Here is a 24,068-nt window from a genome sequence, read left to right on the forward strand (position 1 = left end):
TCACAGCAAACATGGCGGCGGCGCCGCCGCCTCCGGCAGGGCCGGGCCCGGGGCCTCCCTCAGCGCCCGCGGGGCCGGCAGCGGGGCCCGGAGCGGGGCCGGGGCCGCCCCCCGGGGCCGCGCAGGGCCCCGCGCTCCCCGCGCAGGCGGCGGCGGCGCAGGCGCAGGATTTTGATCCCGTGCAGCGTTTCCGGCTGCTGCTGCCACAGCTGAAGGAGAGCCTGCAGGTGGGCGGGGCCTCGGGCGGGGTTTGCCGCCGGGAAGGGGCGGGGTTTACAGCAGATAAGGGGCGGAGTTTGCCGCAGGGAGAGGGCGTGGTTTGCCGCAGGGAGAAGGCGGGGTTTGCCGCGGACAGAGGGCGGGGTTTGCCGCAGAGAAGAGGCGGAGTTTGCCGCCGGGAGGAGGCGGGGTTTGCCGCTGGGAGAGGGCGGGGTTTGCCGCCGGGAAGGGGCGGGGTTTGCCGCAGATAAGGGGTGGGGTTTGCCGCAGGAAAAGGGCGGGGTTTGCCGCAGATAAGGGGCGGGGTTTACCGCAGGAAAAGGGCGGGGTTTGCCGCAGATAAGGGGTGGGGTTTACCGCAGGAAAAGGGCGGGGTTTGCCGCCGGGAAGGGGCGGGGTTTGCCGCAGAGAAGAGGCGGGGTTTGCCGCTGGGAGAGGGCGGGGTTTGCCGCAGAGAAGGGGCGGGGTTTGCCGCATGAAATGGGCGGGGTTTGCCGCAGAGAAGAGGCGGAGTTTGCCGCCGGGAGGAGGCGGGGTTTGCCGCAGGGAAGGGGCGGGGTTTGCCGCCGGGAGGAGGCGGGGTTTGCCGCCGGGAGGAGGCGGGGTTTACCGCAGGCAGAGGGCGGGGTTTGCCGCCGGGAAAGGGCGGGGTTTGCCGCCGGGAAAGGGCGGGGTTTGCCGCCGGGAAGGGGCGGGGTTTGCCGCCGGGAAGGGGCGGGGTTTGCCGCCGGGAAAGGGCGGGGTTTGCCGCAGGGAAGGGGCGTGGTTTGCCACAGGAAAGGGGCGGGGTTTGCCGCAGGGAGAGGGCGGAGTTTGCCGCAGGAAGAGGGCGGGATTTGCCGCAGGGAAGGGGCGGGGTTCGCCGCAGAGAAGGGGCGGGGTTTACCGCAGAGAAGGGGCGGGGTTTGCCGCAGGGAGAGGGCGGAGTTTGCCGCAGAGAAGGGGCGGGGTTTGCCGCAGAAAAGAGGCGGGGTTTGTCGCAGGGAGGGGGCGGGGTTTGCCGCAGGAAGGGGCGTGGCTTGCTGAAGGGGGTGTGTCCAGTGGGGGTCCCCCGGAATTTTGGGGGTCCCTCCCTCGGGAGGCTCCGGGGGTGTCCCTGGGCCCTCAGGCCGTGCCCACCGCCCTGTGCCGGACATTTCCTGGGGCTGGGGGCTCTGGGGGGGCCTGGTCAGGGTCCCCCTGACCCCTGTGACCCCCCGTGACCCCTGTGACCCCTCCATGTCCCCCAGACCCTGATGAAAGTGGCGGCTCAGAACCTGGTGCAGAACTCCAACATCGACAACGGACAGTGAGTGCCCCCCAGTGCCCCCCAGTGCCCCCCCAGTTCCTCCCAGTTCCCCCCAGTCCCTCCCAGTGCTCCCCCAGTGCCCCTCAGTGCCCCCCAGTTCCCTCCCAGTTCCTCCCAGTTCCCTCCCAGTTCCCTCCCAGTTCCCCCCAGTGCCCCCCAGTGCCCCCCAGTCCCTCCCAGTGACACCCAGTGCCCCCCAGTGCCCCCTCAGTCCCCCCCAGTCCCTCCCAGTTCCCTCCCAGTGCCCCGCAGTGCCCTCCCAGTGTCCCCCCAGTCCCTCCCAGTTCCCTCCCAGTCCCTCCCAGTTCCCCCCAGTGCCCCCCCAGTGCTCCCCCAGTGCCCCTCAGTGCCCCCCAGTTCCCCCCCAGTGCCCCCCAGTCCCTCCCAGTTCCCTCCCAGTTCCCTCCCAGTTCCCCCCAGTGCCCCCCAGTCCCTCCCAGTTCCCCCTCACTGCCCCCCCAGTTCCTCCCAGTCCCTCCCAGTCCCTCCCAGTCCCTCCCAGTGCCCCCCAGTGCCCCCCAGTCCCCCCCAGTCCCTCCCAGTGTCCCCCCAGTCCCTCCCAGTGCCCCCCCAGTCCCCCCCAGTGCCCCCCAGTCCCCCCCAGTCCCTCCCAGTTCCCCCCCAGTCCCTCCCAGTCCCTCCCAGTGCCCCCCCAGTGCCCCCCAGTCCCTCCCAGTCCCTCCCAGTCTCACCAGTTCCCCGCAGGAAGAGCGCTGACGGGGTCCTGCAGCGCTTTGACAAGAGCCTGGAGGAGTTCTACGCCCTGTGCGACCAGCTGGAGCTGTGCCTGGTGAGAGACCCCCAAAACAACCCCAAAATAACCCAAAATAACCCCAAAATAACCCAAAATAACCCAAAACAACCCAAAAATAACCCAAAATAATCCAAAATAACCCAAAATAACCCCAAACAACCCCTGTGCGACCAGCTGGAGCTGTGCCTGGTGAGAGACCCCCAAAACAACCCCAAAATAACCCAAAATAACCCAAAATAACCCAAAAATAACCCATAATAACCCAAAATAACCCAAAATAACCCAAAAATAACCCAAAATAACCCAAAAATAACCCAAAACCTCCCCCTGTGTGACCAGCTGGAGCTGTGCCTGGTGAGAGACCCCCAAAATAACCCAAAATAACCCAAAATAACCCCAAAATAACCCAAAATAACCTAAAAATAACCCAAAATAACCCAAAATAACCCAAAACAACCCCAAAAATAACCCAAAATAACCCAAAAATAACCCAAACCTCCCCTGTGCGACCACCTGGAGCTGTGCCTGGTGAGAGACCCCAAAAATAACCCAAAATAACCCAAAATAACCCAAAATAACCCAAAAATAACCCAAAATAACCCAAAATAACCCAAAATAACCCAAAAATAACCCAAAATAACCCAAAATAACCCAAAAATAACCCAAAATAACCCAAAATAACCCCAAAATAACCCAAAACAACCCCAAAATAACCCAAAATAACCCAGAATAACTGAAAATAACCCAAAATAACCCAAAATAACCCCAAAATAACCTCAAAATAACCCATAATAACCCAAAAATAACCCAAAACCTCCCCTGTGTGACCAGCTGGAGCTGTGCCTGGTGAGAGACCCCCAAAAACAACCCCAAAATAACCTAAAAATAACCCAAAATAACCCAAAATAACCCAAAATAACCCAAAATAACCCAAAATAACCCAAAAATAAACCCCAAACCCCTCTAAATTCACCCCAGATCCCCTTCCAAAACCCCCTAAATTCCCTCAAGACCCTTCAAACCCCCTCCCACATCCCCCAAACCCCTTCAAACCCCCTCTAAGGCCCCCCAAGTCCCCCCAAACCTCCTCAAGACCCCTCCCAATCCCCCCAAACCCCCTCTAAACCCCCCCAAACCCCCTCTAAGCCCCCTCTAGGACCCCCAAATCCCCTCAAACCCCCTCACAACCCCCTCAAAATCCCTTCAAACCCCCTCTAAACCCCCCAAACCCCCTCTAGACCCCCCAAATCCCCCCAAATTCCCTCTAAGCCCCTTCACAACCCCCCCAAACCCCCTCTAGGCCCCCCAAAATCCCCTCAAATCCCCCTCCCAGCCCCCCAAACTCCCTCTAAACCCCCCCAAATCCCTCCAAATCCCCTCTAAACCCCCTCCCACCCCTCCCCAAACCCCCTGAAGACCCTTCACAAGCCCCCCAAACCCCCTCTAGGTCCCCAAAATCCCCCAAGACCCCTCACAATCCCCCCAAAATCCTCTCAAGACCCCTCAAGCCCCCTCACAAACCCCTCTAAGCCCCCCAAATCCCCCCAAACGCCCTCTAGACCCCCCAAACCCCCTCTAGGCCCCCCCAAACCCCCCCAAACCCCCCCGTGTGACCCCCCCATGTCCCTCCCCAGCGCCTGGCCCACGAGTGCCTGTCCCAGAGCTTCGACAGCGCCAAGCACGCCCCGGCGCTGGTGCCCGCGGCCCCCAAGGGCGAGGGGGGTCCCGGGGCCGAGACCCTGCCCTACACCCAGTACCTGCCCCTGATCAAGGCGCAGATCGCGGGCGCCAAGGACATCCACAACGCCCTGCTCGAGGGCACCAACAAGATCACGGGCAAGCTGCCCCCGCCAGGGGGGCCCTGAGGGGCTCTGGGGGGGTCCTGAGCCCTGGGGGGGGGCTGGGGGGGTGGGAGAGGAGGGGTTGGCCCGGGGTCTGGGGGGTTTGGGATCACAAATCCTCTCCTGGAGGGGTCCTGGGGGTTTTGGGGTCACAAATCCCCTCCTGGAGGGGTCCTGGGGGTTTGGGGATCACAAATCCTCTGGGTCTGGGATCACAAATCCCCTCCTGGAGGGGTCCTGGGGGTTTTTGGGGTCACAAATCCCCTCCTGGAGGGGTCCTGGGGTTTTGGGGATCACAAATCGTCTGGTTCTGGAGGGGTCCAGGGGGTTTTGGGGTCACAAATCCCCTCCTGGAGGGGTCCTGGGGGTTTGGGGATCACAAATCCTCTGGGTTTGGAGGGGTCCTGGGGGTTTTGAGGTCACAAATCCCCTCCTGGAGGGGTCCTGGGGGTTTTGAGGTCACAAATCCTCTGGGTTTGGAGGGGTCCTGGGGGTTTTGGGGTCACAAATCCTCTCCTGGAGGGGTCCTGGGGGTTTTGGGGATCAGAAATTCTCTGGGTTTGAGGATCACAAATCCCCTCCTGGAGGGGTCCTGGGGTTTTTGGGGTCACAAATCCCCTCCTGGAGAGGTCCTGGGGGTTTGGGGATCAGAAATCCTCTGGTTCTGGAGGGGTCCTGGGGTTTTGGGGGGTCCAGAGCCCTGGGACCCCTCCCCAGAGCGGTCAGGGGGGGTTGGGGGGGTGGGAGAGGAGGGGTTGAGCCGGGGTTTGGGGGGTTTGGGATCAGAAATCCCTTCCTGGAGGGGTCCTGGGGGTTTGGGGATCAGAAATTCTCTGGGTTTGAGGATCACAAATCCCCTCCTGGAGGAGTCCTGGGGGTTTTGGGGATCACAAATCCTCTGGTTCTGGAAGGGTCCTGGGGGTTTTGGGGGGTCCAGAGCCCTGGGACCCCTCCCCAGAGCGGTCAGGGGGGGTTGGGGGGGTGGGAGAGGAGGGGTTGGCCCGGGGTCTGGGGGGTTTGGGGTCAGAAATCCCTTCCTGGAGGGGTCCTGGGGGTTTGGGATCACAAATCCTCTGGGTTTGGAGGGGTCCTGGGGGTTTGGGGGGGTGCAGAGCCCTGAGACCCCTCCCCAGAGCGGTTGGGGGGGATGGAGGGGGTGTGGGAGGAGGGGTTGGCCCGGGGTCTGGGGGTTTTGGGATCAGAAATCCCCTCCTGGAGGGGTCCTGGGGGTTTGGGGATCAGAAATCCTCTGGTTTTGGGGTCACAAATCCTCTGGTTCTGGAGGGGTCCAGGGGGTTTTGGGGTCACAAATCCCCTCCTGGAGGGGTTCTGGGGGGTTTGGGATCACAAATCCTCTGGTCCTGGAGGGGTCCTGGGGGTTTTGGGATCACAAATCCCCTCCTGGAGGGGTCCTGGGGGTTTGGGGATCACAAATCCTCTGGGTTTGGAGGGGTCCTGGGGGTTTTGGGGATCACAAATCCCCTCCTGGAGGGGTCCTGGGGGTTTTTGGGGTCACAAATCCTCTGGTTCTGGAGAGGTCCTGGGGGTTTTGGGGTCACAAATCCCCTCCTGGAGGGGTCCTGGGGGTTTTGGGGGGGTGCAGAGCCCTGGGACCCCTCCCCAGAGTGGTCAGGGGGGGGTTGGGGGGGTGGGAGAGGAGGGGTTGAGCCGGGGTCTGGGGGATTTGGGGTCACAAATCCCTTCCTGGAGGGGTCCTGGGGGTTTTGGGGATCACAAATCCTCTGGGTCTGGGGTCACAAATCCCCTCCTGGAGGGGTCCTGGGGGTTTTGGGGTCATAAATCCCCTCCTGGAGGGGTCCTGGGGGTTTTTGGGGTCACAAATCCTCTGGTTTTGGGGTCACAAATCCTCTGGTTCTGGAGGGGTCCTGGGGGTTTTGGGGGGTCCAGAGCCCTGGGACCCCTCCCCAGAGCGGGCAGGGGGGGTTGGGGGGGTGGGAGAGGAGGGGTTGAGCCGCGGTCTGGGGGGTTTGGGATCACAAATCCCCTCCTGGAGGGGTCCTGGGGGTTTTGGGGTCACAAATCCCCTCCTGGAGGGGTCCTGGGGGTTTTGGGGATCACAAATCCCTTCCTGGAGGGGTCCTGGGGAGGTCCTGGGTGTTCCTGGGCATTGAGTGCGGTCCCAGCAGAGCATCACGGTTGTCATTGGGGAGGGGATGGGGCGTGCTGAGTTCGGGAGTTTTGGGGTAAAGCGTTCTGTTTTTTGGTAAATAAACTTGTGTTTTGTGATGTCGGCTCTCAGGCTTTCTGTGCGTGATGTCGCGTGGGAAAGAGCCGGGGAGAGGAGGGGGGGGGTTGGCGAGGATTCGCCGTGACGTCACGGCCTGCGAAGGTGACGTCACACCACTAAAAAAAAAAAAGAAAAAAGGAAAAAAAAAAAAAAGAAAAAATCGCGCACGCGTTTTGGCCCTCGCGAGCCGCCGTCCAAAGCCGCGAAGTCTCGCGAGAGGTAGGGCGGGAAGTCTCGCGAGAGGGAGGGCGCGAAGTCTCGCGAGACGGAGCGCGGGAAGTCCCGCGAGACCCAGAGCGACGCGGAGCGGCCGCGGGTTCGGGACCGCGAATCGCGACCGGGCCCAGGAATCGCGACAGGAGCGGGAAAACCGGGAACCGCGACAGGCCCGGCAGCGGGGCGAGCGGGAGCGGCAGCGGGAGCGGCACAGGCAGCCCAGGCCGCGGGAGGCGGCGGCGGGAGCGGCGCGGAGCCCTCAGGGCGGCCTCAGCCCCCTCAGGGCGGCCTCAGCCCCTCAGGCCGCTCCTGAACCCCCTGAGCCCCCTCAGCCCCCTCAGGCCGCTCCTAAAACCCTCAGGACCCCCCTCAACCTCCTCAGGCCGCTCCTGAAACCCTCAGGCCGCTCCTAAAACCCTCAGGACCCCCCTCAACCTCCTCAGGCCGCTCCTAAAACCCTCAGGACCCCCCCTGAGCCCCCTCAGGACCCCCCAGGACCCCCCGAGCCCCCTCAGAACCCCAACCATGTCGGACAGCGAGGACAGCAACTTCTCGGAGGAGGAGAGCGAGCGCAGCAGCGAGGAGGGCGATGACAACGAGGTGAGGCCGAAGGCTCGGGTGGATTTTGGGGTTTTTTTGGGGTTTTTTGGGGTTTTTTTTGGGGGTCCCTGATCGCCTCCCCCCACCCCCCCAGGCCGAGGAGCAGCGCGGGGGGGGCAGCGGGAAGGAGGAGGCGGAGGAGGAGGAGGAGGAGGAAGAGGAGGAAGAAGAGGAAGAGTACGATGAGGAGGAGGAGGAGGAGGAAGACGATGACCGGCCGGCCAAGAAGCCGCGGCACGGGGGGTTCATCCTGGACGAGGCCGGTGAGCGCGGGGCGGGGTTTTGGGGTTTTTTGGGGTTTTTTTGGGGGGGTTTTAGGGGTGATTTGGGTTTTTTTGGCTTTTTTTGGGGGGGGTTTTGGGGGTTATTTGGGTTTTTTTTTGGGAGGTTTTGGGGGTGATTTGGGTTTTGTTGGGGTTTTTTGGGGGTGATTTGGGTTTTTTTTGGGTTTTTTGGGGGTGATTTGGGTTTTTTTTGGGGTGATTTGGGTTTTTTTTGGGGGTGATTTGGGGTTTTGGGGGTGATTTGGGTTTTTTTTAGGGGGTTTTGGGGTGATTTGGGTTTTTTTGGGGTTTTTGGGGGTGATTTGGGGTTTTTTGGGGGTTTTTTGGTGCTGATTTGAGTTTTTTTGGGGGGGTTTTGGGGTTGATTTGGGTTTTTTTTGGGGGGGTTTTGGGGGTGATTTGGGTTTTTTTTGGGGGGTTTTTTTTGGGGGGTGATTTTGGGGTTTTTTTTGGGGGTGATTTGGGGTTTTTTGGGGGGTTTTGGGGGTGATTTGGGTTTTTTGGGGGGGTTTTAGGGGTGATTTGGGTTTTTTTGGGGGTGTTTTGGGGTTTTTTGGGGGGATTTTTTGGGGGTGATTTGGGTGGGTTTTTGAGGCGGTTTTGGGGTTTTTTTGGGGGTGATTTGGGTGGGTTTTGGGGCGGTGATTTGGGCTTTTTTGGGTGTTTTTTTTGGGGTTTTTTTGGGGCTGATTTGGGGTTTTTTGGGGGGGTTTTGGGGGTGATTTGGGTTTTTTTGAGGGGTGATTTGGGTTTTTTGGGGGGGCTTTGGGTGGGTTTTTGGGGTTTTTTTTGGGGTTTTTTGGGGGGTTTTGGGGCGGTGAATTAGGGTTTTTTGGGGGGTTTTTTTGGTGCTGATTTGGGGTTTTTTTTGGGGGGTTTTTGGGGTGGTAATTTGGGTTTTATTGGGGGGAGTTTGGGGGTGATTTGGGTTTTTTTGGGGGTGATTTGGGTTTTTTGGGGGGGGTTTTGGGGGTGATTTGGGTTTTGTTGGGTTTTTTTGGGGTTGATTTGGGGTTTTTTTGGGGTTTCTTGTGGGTGATTTGGGTTTTTTTGGGGGGTGATTTGGGTTTTTTTGGGGGGCTTTGGGTGGGTTTTTGGGGGTTTTTTGGGGGGTTTTTTGGGGGGGGGTTTGGGGTGATTTGGGGGGGTTTTGGGGCAGCGATTTGGTTTTTTTTGGGGTTTTTTTGGGAGGTTTTTTTGGTGCTGATTTGAGTTTTTTTGGGGGGGTTTTGGGGCGGTAATTTGGTTTTTTTTGGGGTTTTTTTTGGGGCGGTAATTTGAGTTTTTTGGGGGTTTTTTTGGGGCGGTAATTTGGTTTTTTTGGGGGGGGTTTTGGGGCGGTAATTTGGGTTTTTTTGGGTTCTTTTTGGGGCGGTTTTTGGGGGCTGATTTGGGGGTTTTTGGGGGTTTTTTGGGGGTGATTTGGGTTTTTTTGGGGGGTTTTGGGGGTGGTTTGGTTTTTTTGGGGGTGATTTGGGTGGGTTTTTTTAGGGGGTATTTTGGGGGATTTTTGGGTGGGTTTTGTGCGGGTGATTTGGGTTTTTTTGGGGGTGATTTGGGGGGATTTTGGGGTGATTTGGGTGGATTTTTGGGGGGATTTTGGGGTTTTTTCGGGGGTTTTTGGGTTCTCCATCCCCCTGACCCCCTCCCTCACCCCCAGACGTGGATGATGAGTACGAGGATGAAGATCAGTGGGAGGACGGGGCCGAGGACATCCTGGAGAAAGGTGGGGCTGGGGGCTCCCCTCTGTGGGGGCTGGGGGGTCCCTGCATGGGGAGGGGTCCCTGCTCCCTGACTGAGTCCCCAAATGCCTTTTCCTGCCCCAAAACCCTTTTCCCTAAATCCCCTTTTCCCAAATCTCCTTTTCCCTGAATTCCCTTTCCCTCCAAATCCCTTTTTCCCTGAATCCGCTTTTCCCTAAATTCCCTTTTTTTTCCTCAAATTCCATTTGTTTTTCACCCAAATCCTTTTTTCCCCAAATTCCCTTTATTTTCCCCAAAATTCCCTTTTTTTCCCCAAACCCCTTTTCTTTCCTCAAGTCCTTTTTTTCCCTAAATTCCCTTTTTTTTCCCCAAATTCCCTTTATTCCCCCAAATTCCCTTTATTTTTCCCCAAATTCCCTTTTTTTTTCCCCAAATTCCCTTTATTTTCCCCCAAATTCCCTTTTTTTCCTCCAAATTCCATTTATTTTTTCCCCAAATTTCTTCTTTTTCCCAAATCCTTTTTTTTTTGCCCAAATCCTTTTTTTTCCCCAAATCCCCTTTCCTCCAAATTCCCTTTTTTTCTCCAAATTCCCTTTATTTTTCCCCAAATTCCCTTTTCTTTCCCCAAATCCTTTTTTTCCCCAAATCTTTTTTTTCCCCAAATTCCCTTTTTTCCCCAAATTCCCTTTTCTTTCCCCAAATTCCCTTTTTTCCCCCAAATCCCTTTTTTTACCCAAATTCCCTTTTTTTTTCTCCCAGACCCCTTTTTTTCCCAAAATTCCTTTTTCTTTCCCCAAATCATTTTCTTCCCCAAATCCCTTTTCTTTCCCCAAATTCTTTTTTTCCCCCAACCTCCCTTTTTTTCCCCCAAACCCCTTTTTTTTCCCCAACCCCTTTTTTTCCCCCAAATCCTTTTTTCCCCACAAATTCCCATTTTTCCCCCAAATTTCCTTTTTTTCCTCAAATTGCCTTTTCCCTAAATTCCCTTTTTCTCCTCAAATTCCCTTTATTTTTCCCCCAAATCCCCTTTTTCCCCCAAATCCCCTTTTCCCTAAATTCCCTTTTTCCCCAAATTCCCTTTATTTTTCCCCAAACCCCTTTTCTTCCCCCAAATCCCCCTTCCCCCAACCCCTTCTCCCCCCAATCCCCTCTCCCCTCTCCCTTTTCCCGGGGTCCCTTCCCCCTCCCCACATTTCCCCTCCCCACATTTCCCCCTCCCCACATTTCCCCTCCCCACATTTCCCCTCCCCACATTTCCCCCTCCCCACATTTCCCCTCCCCACATTTCCCCCTCCCCACATTCCCCCTCCCCACATTCCCCCTCCCCACATCCCCCTCCCCACATTTCCCCCTCCCCACATTTCCCCCTCCCCACATCCCCCTCCCCACATCCCCCCCTCCATCTCATCGCTCTCGCTGGGTTTTTTCCGTTGCATTTTTTTTTTGTTATTTCCCCAATTCCCCGTTTTTTGCCCCATTCCCCGGTTTTGCTGCCGGTTCACCTCATCCTCCACCGCCTCCTCCTCCCTGGGGCAGAGGAGATCGAAGGTAAGAGCCCCCCCCTCCCCCTGCTGCCCCCTCCCCAAATTGCTGCAGCCCCCTGGGGGCCCCAGCTCCTCCTGACCTTCCTCCTCCTCCTCCTCCTCCTCCTCCTCCTGCTGCTGCTGCTGCTGCTGCTGCTGCTGCTCAGCGTCCAACATCGACAACGTGATGGTGGACGAGGATCGCTCGGGGGCGCGCCGCCTGCAGAACCTCTGGAGGTGACTCCTTTTCACATAAATTCTCTCTTTTTCATCATTTCTCCTCTTTTCCCTCATTTCCCGCGTTTTCCTCATTTTCCTCATTTTCTTCATTTCCCTCGTTTCCCTCGTTTCCCTCATTTTCCCTCATTTCCCCTCATTTTCCTCATTTCCCTCATTTCTTGTCATTTCCTTCATTTCCCTCATTTTCCTCATTTCCCATTTGCCCTCATTTCCTCTCATTTCCCTCATTTTCCTCATTTCATTTCCCTCATTTTCCTCATTTCATTTCCCTCATTTCCCTCATTTTTCTCATTTTTCTCATTTTTCTCATTTTTCTTATTTTCCTCATTTTCCTCATTTTTCTCATTTCCCTCATTTTCCTCATTTCCCTAATTTCTTCTCATTTCCTTCATTTTCCTCATTTTCCTCATTTTCCTCATTTCGCTCATTTCCCCTTATTTCCCTCATTTTCCTAATTTCTTCTTATTTCCTTCATTTCCCTCGTTTCCCTCGTTTCCCTTGTTTCCCTCATTTTCCTCATTTCCCTCATTTTCCTCATTTTCCTAATTTCCCCCCATTTTCCTCATTTCCCCTCATTTTCCTCATTTCCCATTTCTCCTCGTTTTCACCATTTCTCCTAATTTTCCCATTTCCGCCATTTCCTCTCATTTTCCTAATTTTTTCTCATTTTCCATTTCCCCTCATTTCCCTCATTTCTCCTAATTTTCCCATTTCCCCCATTTCCCCTCATTTCCCTAATTTTTCCTAATTTTCCCATTCCCCCCATTTCCCCTAATTTCCCTAATTTTTCCTAATTTTCCTATTTCCCCTCATTTTCCTCATTTTCCTCATTTTCCTAATTTCTTCTCATTTCCTTCATTTCCCTCATTTTCCTCATTTCCTCTTATTTTCTTCATTTTCCTCATTTCCCTGATTTCGCTCATTTCCCCTCATTTCCCTCATTTTCATCATTTTCCTAATTTCATTTCCCTCATTTCCCTCATTTTTCTCATTTCATTTTCCTAATTTTCCCCATTTCCCCTCATTTCTCCTAATTCCCCTCATTCCCCTCATTCCCCTCATTTTCCTCATTTCATTTTCCTCATTCCCCTCATTTTCCTCATTTCATTTTCCTCATTTCCCTTATTTCTCCTCATTTCTCCTCATTTCTCCTCATTTCCCTCATTTCCCTCATTTCCCTCATTTCCCTCATTTCCCTCATTTCCCTCATTTCCCTCATTTCCCTCATTTTCCCTCATTTTCCCTCATTTCCCTAATTTCTCCTCATTTCCCTCATTTCCCTCATTTTCCTTATTTTCCTTATTTCCTTCATTTTCCTCATTTCGCCTCATTTCCCCCCATTTCCCTCATTTCCCCTCATTTCCCTCATTTCCCATTTCTCCTCGTTTTCACCATTTCTCCTGATTTTCCCATTTCCGCCATTTCCTCTCATTTTCCTAATTTTTCCTCATTTCCCTCATTTCCCCTCATTTCCCTCATTTCTCCTCATTTCTCCCATTTCCCCTCATTTCTCTCATTTCTCCTAATTTTCCTATTTTCCTCATTTCCCCTCATTTCCCTAATTTTTCCTAATTTTCCCATTTCCCCTAATTTTCCCATTTCCCCTCATTTCCCCTCATTTCCCTCATTTCCCTCATTTTCTTCATTTTCTTTGTTTTCTTCGTTTTCTTCGTTTTCTTAGTTTTCTTCGTTTTCTTCATTTTCCTCATTTCCCCTCATTTCCATCCTTCTCCCCATTTCCCTTAATTTCCCTAATTTCTCCTAATTTTTCCGTTCCTCTCATTTCCTCTCATTTCCCTAATTTCTCCTAATTTTCCCATTTCCCCTCATTTCCCCTCATTTCCCCTCATTTCCCCTAATTTCCCTCATTTCCCTCATTTTCCTCATTTTCCTCATTTTCCATTTCCCCACATTTTCCTCATTTCCCCCCATTTCCCCCCTTTCCCCTCATTTTCCTGTTTCCTCTGTATTTCCGTCCTTCTCCCCCATTTCCCCTCATTTCCCTAATTTCTCCTAATTTTCCTATTTCCCTCATTTCCCCTAATTTTCCCATTTCCTCTCATTTCCCTAATTTCTCCTAATTTTCCCATTTCCCTCATTTCCCCCATTTCCTCCATTTCCCTAATTTCCCACAATTTCCCACAATTTCCCACAATTTCCCACATTCCTCCTAATTTTCCCATTTCCCCTCGTTTTCCCATTTCCCCCCATTTTCCCATTTTCTCCCCATTTTCTCCCAATTCCTGCTGATTTTTTCCCATTTCCCCCCAATTTTTCTGTGTTTTTCCCACTTCCCGCTGATTTCTCCCCATTTTCCCCACAGGGACCAGCGGGAGGAGGAGCTGGGCGAGTACTACATGAAGAAATACGCCAAGTCCTCGGTGGGGGAGACGTGAGTGACCACGAGTGACCACTGAGTGACCACTGTGACCACTGAGTGACCATTGTGTGACTGCGAGTGACCAGGAGTGACCGCTGAGTGATTAATGAGTGATCACTGAGTGATTACTGACCGCTGAGTGACCACTGAGTGACCCTGAGTGACCCTTGAGTGATCCCTGAGTGACCCCTGAGTGATTACTGTGACCCTGAGTGACCCCTGAGGGATCCTGAGTGACCCCTGAGTGGTTACTGAGTGACCACTGAGTAACCCCAAGTGACCACTATGACCCTGAGTGACCCGTGAATGATCCTGAGTGTCCCTGAGCGACCACTGAGTGACTCTGAGTGACCGCTGTGACCACTGAGTGCCACTGAGTGACGACTGAATGACCGCTGAGTGGCCACTGTGATCCTGAGTGATCCCTGAGTGACCACTGTGACCCTGAGTGACCACTGCGTGTTCTCTGAGTGACCCCAAGTGTTCCCTGAGTGACCCTGAGTGTTCCCTGAGTGACCCCTGAATGATCCCTGAGTGACCCATGACCCTTGAGTGGCCCTTGACTGACCACTGAGTGACCCTGATTGACCACTGAGTGTCCCTGAGTGATTACTGAGTGACCCTGAGTGACCATTGAATGATCCCTGAGTGACCATGAGTGACCCGTGAGTGACTGTGAGTGACTGTGGCTGACTGCTGAGTGACTCTGAGTGACCCCTGCCCCCTGACTGACCCCTGAGTGACCCTTGACCCCTGAGTGACCGCCCCCCCCACTGAAACTCCCCAATTTTGGTTTTTTTCAGCGTTTACGGCGGCTCGGACGAGCTCTCCGATGACATCACCCAGCAGCAGCTGCTGCCCGGGGTCAAGTGAGTTTGGGGTGAAATCCGGGGGATTTGGGGCAGGGAATTCTGGTGTTAAAAACGGGGATTTTGGGTCTGACCCCCCCAGTGACCCCGCTCTGTCCCCGCAGGGACCCCAACCTCTGGACGGTCAAGTGCAAGGTGGGTGTGACCCAAAATCCTGGGGTTTGGGCCCAAAATCCCTCTGGAGACCAAACCCTCCTGCTGTTCCCAAATCCTCCTTTTTTTCCCCAAATCCTCCTTTATTTTCTCTTCTAGATCTTCCCTTTCTCCCCAAATCTTTCTTTTTTTCCCCCAAATCTTCCTTTTTCATTTTCCCAAATTTTTCTTTTTTTTCTCCGAATTTTCTTTTTTTCCCCAAATTTTCCTTTTTTCCCCAAATCTCATTTTTTTCCCCAAATCTTCCCTTTTTATTTTCCCCAAATTTTCCTTTTTTCTCTCCCAAATTTTCCTTTTTTTCCTTCCAAATCTTCCCTTTTTTGCCCCAAAATCTTCTTTTTTTTCCCCAAATGTTCCTTTTTTATTTTCTCAAATCTTCCTTTTTTTACCTCCAAATCTTCTTTTTTTTTCCCCAGATCTTCCTTTTTTCCCCCTAAATTTTCCTTTTTTTCTGCCAAATTTCCCTTTTTTATTTTTTCGAATTTTCCTTTTTTCCTCAAATTTTCCTTTCCCCCCCAAGTCCTCCTTTTCCCCACCCAAATCTTCCTTTTTTATTTTCCTAAATTTTCCTTTTTTCCCCCCCAAATCTTCAGTTTTTTCCCCAAATATTTCTTTTTTCCCCCAAATCTTCCTTTTTTATTTTCCCAAATTTTCCTTTTTTCCCTCAAGTCCTGCTATTTTTTCCCCAAATTTTCCTTTTTTGTTTTCCCAAATCTTCCTTTTTTTCCCCCCAAATCTCATTTTTCCCCCCAAATCCTCCTGGTTTTGCCCGAATTTTCCTTTTTTCCCCCCAAATTTGGTTTTTTTTTGCCCAAATCTCTCTGTTCTGCGCCCAGATCGGCGAGGAGCGCGCCACGGCCATCGCCCTGATGAGGAAATTCATCGCCTACCAGTACACCGACACGGTGGGCACTGGGGGCACTGGGGGGACTGGGAGGGACTGGGAGGGACTGGGGGGGACTGGGGGGGACTGGGAATAAACTGGGATGGACTGGGATGGACTGGGAAGGACTGGGAATGAACTGGGATGGGACTGGGATGGACTGGGGGGGACTGGGGGGGACTGGGATGGGACTGGGAGGGACTGGGAGGGACTGGGAGGGAACTGGGATGGACTGGGAGGGACTGGGGGGGACTGGGAGGGACTGGGATGGACTGGGAATGGACTGGGAGGGACTGGGAATGAACTGGGAGGGACTGGGATGGACTGGGGGAGACTGGGAATGGACTGGGGGGGATTGGGAGGGACTGGGAGGGGCTGGGATGGACTGGGAGGGAGTGGGAGGGACTGGGAACTCACCTGTGCATGGGGTCACACCTGTGCAGGTGTTACTGGGGCTGTGCTGGGGCTGTCCCCGGTGTCACAGCTATGTTTCACCTGTGTCACACCTGTGTGTGATGTCACACCTGTCCTCAATGTCCCAGCCTGTCTCACCTGTCCCTGATGTCCCAGCTGTGTCTCACCTGTCCATCACCTGTCCCCGGTGTCTCACCTGTCTGTTACCTGTCCCAGCCCCTGCAGATCAAGTCGGTGGTGGCCCCAGAACACGTGCAGGGTTACCTGTGTCCCCAATGTCTCACCTGTCTGTCACCTGTCCATTACCTGTATCAGACCTGTCTGTCCCTGTCCCCAGCCCCTGCAGATCAAGTCGATGGTCGCCCTGGAACACGTGCGGGGTTACCTGTGTCACACCTGTCCCCAGTGTCTCACCTGTATTTCTGTGTCCCCAGCCCCTGCAGATCAAGTCGGTGGTGGCCCCAGTGTCTTCACCTGTGTCTCACCTGTGTCCCCAATGTCACACCTGTGTCCCCAGTGTCTCACCTGTTCCTTACCTGTCTGTTACCTGTCCCCAGCTCCTGCAGATCAAGTCAGTGGTGTTCCCAGTGTCACACTTGTCCCCAATGTCTCACCTGTCCCTTACCTGTATCTCACCTGTCTCTCTGTGTCCCCAGCCCCTTCAGACCAAGTCCGTGGTGGCCCCGGAACACGTCTGCGGTTACCTGTGTCAGACCTGTCCCCAGTGTCACACCTGTCCCTCACCTGTCCCCAGCCCCTGCAGATCAAGTCGGTGGTAGCCCCGGAACATGTCCGGGGTTACCTGTACGTGGAGGCGTACAAGCAGACGCACGTCAAGCAGGGCTGTCTCACCTGTGTCTCACCTGTCCCTTACCTGTATCTCACCTGTGTCTCACCTGTTCCAGCCCCTGCAGATCAAGTCCGTGGTGGCCCCAGAACACGTGAGGGGTTACCTGTACGTGGAGGCGTACAAGCAGACGCACGTCAAGCAGGGCTGTCACACCTGTGTCACAGCTGTGTCACACCTGTCCCTTACCTGTATCTCACCTGTTCCAGCCCCTGCAGATCAAGTCGGTGGTGGCCCCGGAACATGTCAGGGGTTACCTGTACGTGGAGGCGTACAAGCAGACGCACGTCAAGCAGGGCTGTCACACCTGTGTCACACCTGTGTCACACCTGTCCCTTACCTGTATCTCACCTGTGTCACACCTGTTCCAGCCCCTGCAGATCAAGTCCGTGGTGGCCCCGGAGCATGTCCGGGGTTACCTGTACGTGGAGGCGTACAAGCAGACGCACGTCAAGCAGGGCTGTCACACCTGTGTCACACCTGTGTCACACCTGTCCCTTACCTGTCTCTCACCTGTCTCTCACCTGTTCCAGCCCCTGCAGATCAAGTCGGTGGTGGCCCCGGAGCACGTCCGGGGTTACCTGTACGTGGAGGCGTACAAGCAGACGCACGTCAAGCAGGGCTGTCACACCTGTGTCACACCTGTGTCTCACCTGTGTCTCACCTGTGTCTCACCTGTGTCTCACCTGTGTCTCACCTGTGTCTCACCTGTGTCACACCTGTGTCACACCTGTGTCTCACCTGTCTGTTACCTGTATCACACCTGTCCCTTACCTGTTCCAGCCCCTGCAGATCAAGTCGGTGGTGGCCCCCGAGCATGTCCGGGGTTACCTGTACGTGGAGGCGTACAAGCAGACGCACGTCAAGCAGGGCTGTCACACCTGTGTCACACCTGTCCCTTACCTGTATCACACCTGTATCTCACCTGTGTCTCACCTGTTCCAGCCCCTGCAGATCAAGTCGGTGGTGGCCCCAGAGCATGTCCGGGGTTACCTGTACGTGGAGGCGTACAAGCAGACGCACGTCAAGCAGGGCTGTCACACCTGTGTCTCACCTGTGTCTCACCTGTCCCTTACCTGTATCTCACCTGTCTCTCACCTATTCCAGCCCCTGCAGATCAAGTCGGTGGTGGCCCCGGAGCACGTGCGGGGTTACCTGTACGTGGAGGCGTACAAGCAGACGCACGTCAAGCAGGGCTGTCACACCTGTGTCACACCTGTGTCACACCTGTCCCTTACCTGTATCTCACCTGTATCTCACCTGTCTCTCACCTGTTCCAGCCCCTGCAGATCAAGTCGGTGGTGGCCCCCGAGCATGTCCGGGGTTACCTGTGTCACACCTGTGTCACACCTGTCCCTTACCTGTGTCACACCTGTGTCACACCTGTGTCTCACCTGTCCCTTACCTGTCTCTCACCTGTTCCAGCCCCTGCAGATCAAGTCCGTGGTGGCCCCAGAACACGTGCGGGGTTACCTGTACGTGGAGGCGTACAAGCAGACGCACGTCAAGCAGGGCTGTCACACCTGTGTCACACCTGTGTCTCACCTGTATCTCACCTGTCCCTTACCTGTTCCAGCCCCTGCAGATCAAGTCCGTGGTTGCCCCAGAGCATGTCAGGGGTTACCTGTACGTGGAGGCGTACAAGCAGACGCACGTCAAGCAGGCCATCGAGGGCGTGGGCAACCTGCGCCTGGGCTACTGGAACCAGCAGATGGTGCCCATCAAGGAGATGACCGACGTGCTCAAGGTGGTCAAGGAGGTGACCAACCTCAAGCCCAAGGCCTGGGTGCGCCTCAAGAGGGGCATCTACAAGGACGACATCGCGCAGGTGAGGGGGGCGCACCTGGGGGGGAGGGGGGGACACCTGAGAGGGAATGGACACACCTGGGGGAGAGGGGAGGGAGACACCTGTGAGGGACTGGACACACCTGAGAGGGAATGGACACACCTGAGAGGGGATCAGATACACCTGAGAGGGGAACTGACACACCTGGGATTGGAGGGAACACACCTGGGGGGAGGAACTGACACACCTGAGGGGAGGGAGACACCTGGGAGGGGATCAGATACACCTGGGATGGGGAGGGGAGACACCTGGGGGAGAGGGGAGGGACACACCTGGGGGGGACACACCTGAGGGGGAGAGGAGACACCTGGGGGAGAGGGGGGACACCTGAGAGGGGATCAGATACACCTGAGAGGGGAGGGAGACAGCTGAGAGGGAATGGACACACCTGAGGGGAATGGACACACCTGAGAGGGGAATGGACACACTTGGGGAAAATGGATACACCTGAGAGGGAATGGACACACCTGAGAGGGAATGGACACACCTGGGGAGAGGGGGGACACCTGGGAGGGGAATGACACACCTGGCAGGGAGAGGAAACACCTGAGAGGGAATGGACACACCTGAGAGGGAAGGAGACACCTGGGGGGAAGGCAGACACCTGAGAGAGGAGGGGACACACCTGAGAGGGGAATGGAAACACCTGAGAGGGAAGGGGAGACTCCTGGGGGAAAGGGGACACACCTGAGAGAGAATGGACACACCTGAGAGGGAATGGACACACCTGAGAGAGAGAGGAGACACCTGAGAGGGACTGGACACACCTGGGGGGACACACCTGAGAGGGAATGGACACACCTGGGCGGGAGGGGACACACCTGGAGGGGGAGGGACACACCTGAGAGGGGAAGGGACACACCTGGGAGTTAGGGGACACACCTGGCCCAGCCCAGCGCTCACCTGTGGGGGTTAGGGGACACACCTGTAGGGGTTAGGGGACACACCTGTAGGGGTTAGGGGACACACCTGCGGGGGTTAGGGGACACACCTGGCTCGACCTGGGGCTCACCTGCGGGCGGGGCCGGACACACCTGTGGGGGTTAGGGGACACACCTGTGGGGGTTAGGGGACATACCTGGCCCAGCGCGGGGCTCACCTGTGGGGGTTAGGGGACACACCTGGGGGTTAGGGGACACACCTGGGGGTTAGGGGGCACACCTGGGGGTTAGGGGGCACACCTGGCCGTTAGGGGGCACACCTGGCCCGGCCCAGCGCTCACCTGCAGGCGGGGCCGGCGCAGGTGGATTACGTGGAGCCCAGCCAGAACCAGATCTCGCTCAAGATGATCCCCAGGATCGACTTCGACCGCATCAAAGCGCGGATGAGCCTGGTGAGCGGCGGGGCCACCTGGGCAGGGGGCTCACCTGGGCAGGGGGCTCACCTGGGCAGGGGTCACCTGGGATCACCTGGGGAGGGGGCTCACCTGGGATCACCTGGGATCACCTGGGCACGGGGATAACCTGGGCAGGGTCACCTGGGGAGGATCACCTGGGCTGGATCACCTGGGATCACCTGGGGGGGATCACCTGGGCAGGGTCACCTGGGGAGGATCACCTGGGGAGGGTGACCTGGAATCACCTGGGCACAGGGATAACCTGGGCAGGGGGATCACCTGGGATCACCTGGGCGGGCTCACCTGGGCAGGATCACCTGGGGAGGGATCACCTGGGATCACCTGAGGAGGGATCACCTGGGGAGGGCTCACCTGGGTGGGATCGCCTGGGCAGGATCACCTGGGATCACCTGAGGAGGGATCACCTGGGGAGGGCTCATCTGGGTGGGATCGCCTGGGCAGGATCACCTGGGGAGCGGGCTCACCTGGGGTCACCTGGGTGGGATCACCTGGGGAGGGTACCTGGGTGGGATCACCTGGGTGGGGAGGGGGCCTGGGGAGGGGGCTCACCTGGGCGGGATCGCCTGGGCAGGGTCACCTGGGATCACCTGAGGGGGCTCACCTGGGATCACCTGGGCAGGATCACCTGGGCAGGCTCACCTGGGATCACCTGGGCAGGATCACCTGAGGGGGCTCACCTGGGATCACCTGGGCAGGATCACCTGGGTGGGATCACCTGGGATCACCTGGGTGGGCTCACCTGGGCAGGATCACCTGGGGAGGATTATCTGGGATCACCTGAGGGGCTCACCTGGGCAGGCTCACCTGTGGGGGCTCACCTGGGCAGGATCACCTGGGCAGGCTCACCTGGGTGGGCTCACCTGGGGGGGGACACCTGGGATTACCTGGGCAGGCTCACCTGGGCGGTCTCACCTGGCCGGCCCCCTGACCGTGTCCCCCCCCTCCCCCCGCAGAAGGATTGGTTCGCCAAGCGTAAGAAATTCAAGCGGCCGCCGCAGCGCCTCTTCGACGCCGAGAAAATCCGGTACGGTGACCGCTGAGTGACCAATGAGTGACCACTGGGTGACCAATGAGTGACCAATGAGTGACATCTGAGTGACCCTGGGGTGACCCTGAGTGACCGCTGAGTGACCACTGAGTGACAATGAGTGACCACTGAGTGACCACTGGGTGACCACTGAGTGACCAATGAGTGACCATGAGTGACCACTGAGTGACCACTGAGTGACCACTGAGTGACCATGAGTGACCACTGAATGACCCTGGGGTGACCCTGAGTGACCACTGAGTGACAATGAGTGACCAGGAGTGACCATGAGTGACCATTGAGTGACCATGAGTGACAACGAGGGACCACTGAGTGACCAATGAGTGACCACTGAGTGACCACTGAGTGACCACTGGGTGACCAATGAGGGACCAGGAGTGACCAGGAGTGACATTGAGTGACAATGAGTGACCAGGAGTGACCGCTGAGTGACAATGAGTGACCACCGAGTGACTACTGAGGGACCCTGAGTGACCAGGAGAGACAGTGAGTGACCACTGAGTAACCAGGAGTGACCATTGTGTGACCACTGAGTGACCGAGTGACAATGAATGACCATGAGTGACCACTGAGTGACCCTGGGGTGACCCTGAGTGACCACTGAGTGACCAAGAGTGACCATTAAGTGACCTTGAGTGACCACTGAGTGACCTTGACTGACAATGAGTGACTCTGGGGTGACCATGAGTGACCCCGAGTGACCCTGTGGTGACCCCGAGTGACTCTGAGTGACCCTGAATGACCCCTGAGTGACCCTGGGGTGACCCTGAGTGACCCCGAATGACCCCGAATGACCGTGAGGTGACCCCGAGTGACCCCGAGGTGACCCCGAGTGACCCCGCAGGTCGCTGGGCGGGGACGTGGCGTCGGACGGCGATTTCCTGATCTTCGAGGGGAATCGCTACAGCCGGAAGGGGTTCCTGTTCAAGAGCTTCGCCATGTCCGCCGTGGTGAGCACACCTGAGATACCTGTGCACACCTGGGACACACCTGAGATACCTGTGTGACACCTGAGACACACCTGAGATAGCTGAGACACACCTGAGACACACCTGTGCACACCTGAGATATCTGAGACACACCTGACACACCTGAGACACCTGAGATACACCTGACACACCTGAGATACCTGTGCACACCTGGGTGACACACCTGGGACACACCTGACACACCTGAGACACACCTGTGTGATACCTGTGCACACCTGTGTGACACCTGAGACACACCTGACACACCTGAGACACACCTGGGTGACACACCTGTGTCATACCTGAGACACACCTGACACACCTGAGATACCTGTGCACACCTGAGACATACCTGTGCACACCTGAGATACCTGTGCACACCTGTGTGATACCTGAGACACACCTGAGACACATCTGAGACACCTGTGTAACACCTGACACACCTGAGATATACCTGAGACACCTGTGCACACCTGAGACACACCTGAGACACCTGAAACACACCTGAGACACACCTCATTATAGCTCCACACCTGAGCCACACCTACCCCACACCTGCCCATTCCAGCCCAAACTCCACCTGTACCATTCAAACTCCACCTGTCCACCCAAAATCTTCACGTTTTGCCCCAAAACCCTCGCGCTCCGACACAACCCCACCTGCCTGACCCCCTAAACCTGCTCCAGCCCCGCCCTCCCGACCCCAAAATCCCCAAATGCCCCCCAAATCTGACCCCAAAATCCTCAAATTCCCCCCAAATCTCTCCCAAATCCCCCCCAAAACCCCCAAATCCCCCAAAACCCAACCCCAAAACCCCCAAAATCCCCCCCAAATCTGACCCCAAAACCCCCAAACCCGACCCTGGAGCCCCAACCCCAAAACCCCCAAATCCCCCCAAATCCATCCCCAAAATCCCCAAATCCCCCCCAAACCCGACCCCAAAACCCCCAAATTCCCCCCCAAATCCCCCCTGGACCCCCCAGTTCTGCCCCAAACCCCGCAGACCTGAGCCCCCCGCCCCGGGGTCTCCCCCCAGATCACCGAGGGGGTGAAGCCCACCCTGTCCGAGCTGGAGAAGTTCGAGGATCAGCCCGAGGGCATCGACCTGGAGGTGGTGACCGAGAGCACGGGTGAGGGACCCCTCCCCACAGACCCCAGAGACCCCCCAGAGACCCCCTGAGCACCCCAGAGACCCCCAGGGACCCCCAGAACCTCCCCAGAGACCCCCAGAACCTCCCCAGAGACCCCAGAGACCCCCAGAACCCCCCAGAGACCCCAGAGACCCCTAGAGACCCCCTGAGCCCCCCCAGAGACCCCAGAGACCCCAGACCCTGCCTGAGCCCCCCCAGAGACCCCTGCCCAGAGACCCCTCCCCAGAGACCCCTCCCCAGAGACCCACAGAGACCCCCAGAGACCCCCAGACACTGCCTGAGCCCCCCGGAGACCACCGACCCTCCCTGAACCCCCCACAGAGACCACCGACCCCCCCATAGCCCCCCCAGAGACCCCAGACCCTGCCCAGAGACCCCCAGAGACCCCTGACCCTACCTGAACCCCCCCTAGAGACCACCCCAGAGACCCCAGACCCTGCCTGAGACCTCAGAGACCCCAGAGCCCCCCCAGGGACCCCCGACCCTGCCTGAGCCCCCTGAACTCCCTGGCCCTGCCCATAGCCCCTCCAGAGACCCCAGACCCTGCTGGATCCCCCAGAGACCCCCTGAGCCCCCTCAGAGACCCCCAGACCCTGCCTGTGCCCCCCCTGAGCCCCTCTGAAACCCCCTGAACCCCCCAGATCCCCCCAGACCCCCCCCAGACCCCTCCCAAACCCCCCTGAGCCCCCCAGCCCCCCCTGATCCCCCTCCCCACAGGCTAGGAGCGCGAGCACAACTTCCAGCCCGGCGACAACGTCGAGGTTTGCGAGGGGGAGCTGATCAACCCAAACCCCCCTGAGCCCCCTCAGATCCCCCTCAGAGCCCCCTCAGACCCCTCCCAAAACCCCCCGAACCCCCCAAAGCCCCCCCAGACCCCCTGATCCCCCTCCCCACAGGCAAGGAGCGCGAGCACAACTTCCAACCTGGCGACAACGTCGAGGTTTGCGAGGGGGAGCTGATCAACCCTGAGCCCCCCTGAGCCCCCCAGAGACCCCCCCAGACCCCCCAAAACCCCCCCAGACCCCCAAAGCCCCCCCTGATCCCCCTCCTCACAGGCAAGGAGCGCGAGCACAACTTCCAGCCCGGCGACAACGTCGAGGTTTGCGAGGGGGAGCTGATCAACCTGCAGGGCAAAATCCTCAGCGTGGACGGCAACAAGATCACCATCATGCCCAAGCACGAGGACCTCAAGGTCTGCAGAACCCCAGAAAATGTTTAATAATTTTTTTGGGGGC

At 56.8% G+C, this 24,068-nt stretch overlaps 2 protein-coding genes and 1 long non-coding RNA gene across 3 annotated transcripts; 2 read left to right on the top strand and 1 right to left on the bottom strand.

The window, feature by feature from the left end:
- Positions 1 to 11: 11 nt before the first annotated feature.
- MED29 (mediator complex subunit 29) lies at positions 12 to 6,057 on the top strand. Its single transcript, XM_033086728.1, has 5 exons — positions 12 to 227; positions 1,449 to 1,507; positions 2,213 to 2,297; positions 3,896 to 4,150; positions 6,015 to 6,057. The coding sequence occupies exons 1-4, from the start codon at positions 12 to 14 to the stop codon at positions 4,124 to 4,126; spliced, it is 591 nt and encodes a 196-aa protein (XP_032942619.1). The 3' UTR covers positions 4,127 to 4,150; positions 6,015 to 6,057.
- A 961-nt stretch (positions 6,058 to 7,018) lies between these two features.
- On the top strand, positions 7,019 to 24,052 carry SUPT5H (SPT5 homolog, DSIF elongation factor subunit). The gene is made up of 15 exons (XM_033086729.1): positions 7,019 to 7,166; positions 7,261 to 7,429; positions 9,111 to 9,176; positions 10,690 to 10,701; positions 10,844 to 10,913; positions 13,240 to 13,308; positions 14,100 to 14,165; positions 14,270 to 14,300; positions 15,155 to 15,223; positions 18,039 to 18,290; positions 19,552 to 19,641; positions 20,619 to 20,689; positions 21,558 to 21,663; positions 22,719 to 22,812; positions 23,889 to 24,052. Exons 1-15 carry the CDS (start codon positions 7,092 to 7,094, stop codon positions 24,050 to 24,052), a joined length of 1,404 nt encoding a protein of 467 aa, XP_032942620.1. The 5' UTR covers positions 7,019 to 7,091.
- On the bottom strand, positions 16,864 to 17,467 carry LOC117011371. The gene is made up of 3 exons (XR_004420937.1): positions 17,377 to 17,467; positions 17,193 to 17,236; positions 16,864 to 16,931 (listed from the first exon to the last, which is right to left on the bottom strand). It is a non-coding gene; the product is annotated as an uncharacterized LOC117011371 (long non-coding RNA).
- Positions 24,053 to 24,068: the final 16 nt, after the last annotated feature.

Source organism: Catharus ustulatus, unplaced genomic scaffold (assembly GCF_009819885.2).
Source record: "Catharus ustulatus isolate bCatUst1 unplaced genomic scaffold, bCatUst1.pri.v2 scaffold_121_arrow_ctg1, whole genome shotgun sequence".
In the NCBI taxonomy this organism is placed as follows: Eukaryota; Metazoa; Chordata; class Aves; order Passeriformes; family Turdidae; genus Catharus; species Catharus ustulatus.

Excerpts from the sequence above, each read along its gene's own strand:
- MED29 (XM_033086728.1), top strand. The coding sequence starts at position 12 with ATGGCGGCGGCGCCGCCGCCTCCGGCAGGGCCGGGCCCGGGGCCTCCC. Across the intron at positions 228-1,448 it reads AGCTGAAGGAGAGCCTGCAG|ACCCTGATGAAAGTGGCGGC; the intron begins GTGGGCGGGGCC and ends CATGTCCCCCAG. Across the intron at positions 1,508-2,212 it reads TCCAACATCGACAACGGACA|GAAGAGCGCTGACGGGGTCC; the intron begins GTGAGTGCCCCC and ends AGTTCCCCGCAG.
- SUPT5H (XM_033086729.1), top strand. The coding sequence starts at position 7,092 with ATGTCGGACAGCGAGGACAGCAACTTCTCGGAGGAGGAGAGCGAGCGC. Across the intron at positions 14,301-15,154 it reads TCTGGACGGTCAAGTGCAAG|ATCGGCGAGGAGCGCGCCAC; the intron begins GTGGGTGTGACC and ends TTCTGCGCCCAG. Across the intron at positions 21,664-22,718 it reads GCTTCGCCATGTCCGCCGTG|ATCACCGAGGGGGTGAAGCC; the intron begins GTGAGCACACCT and ends GTCTCCCCCCAG.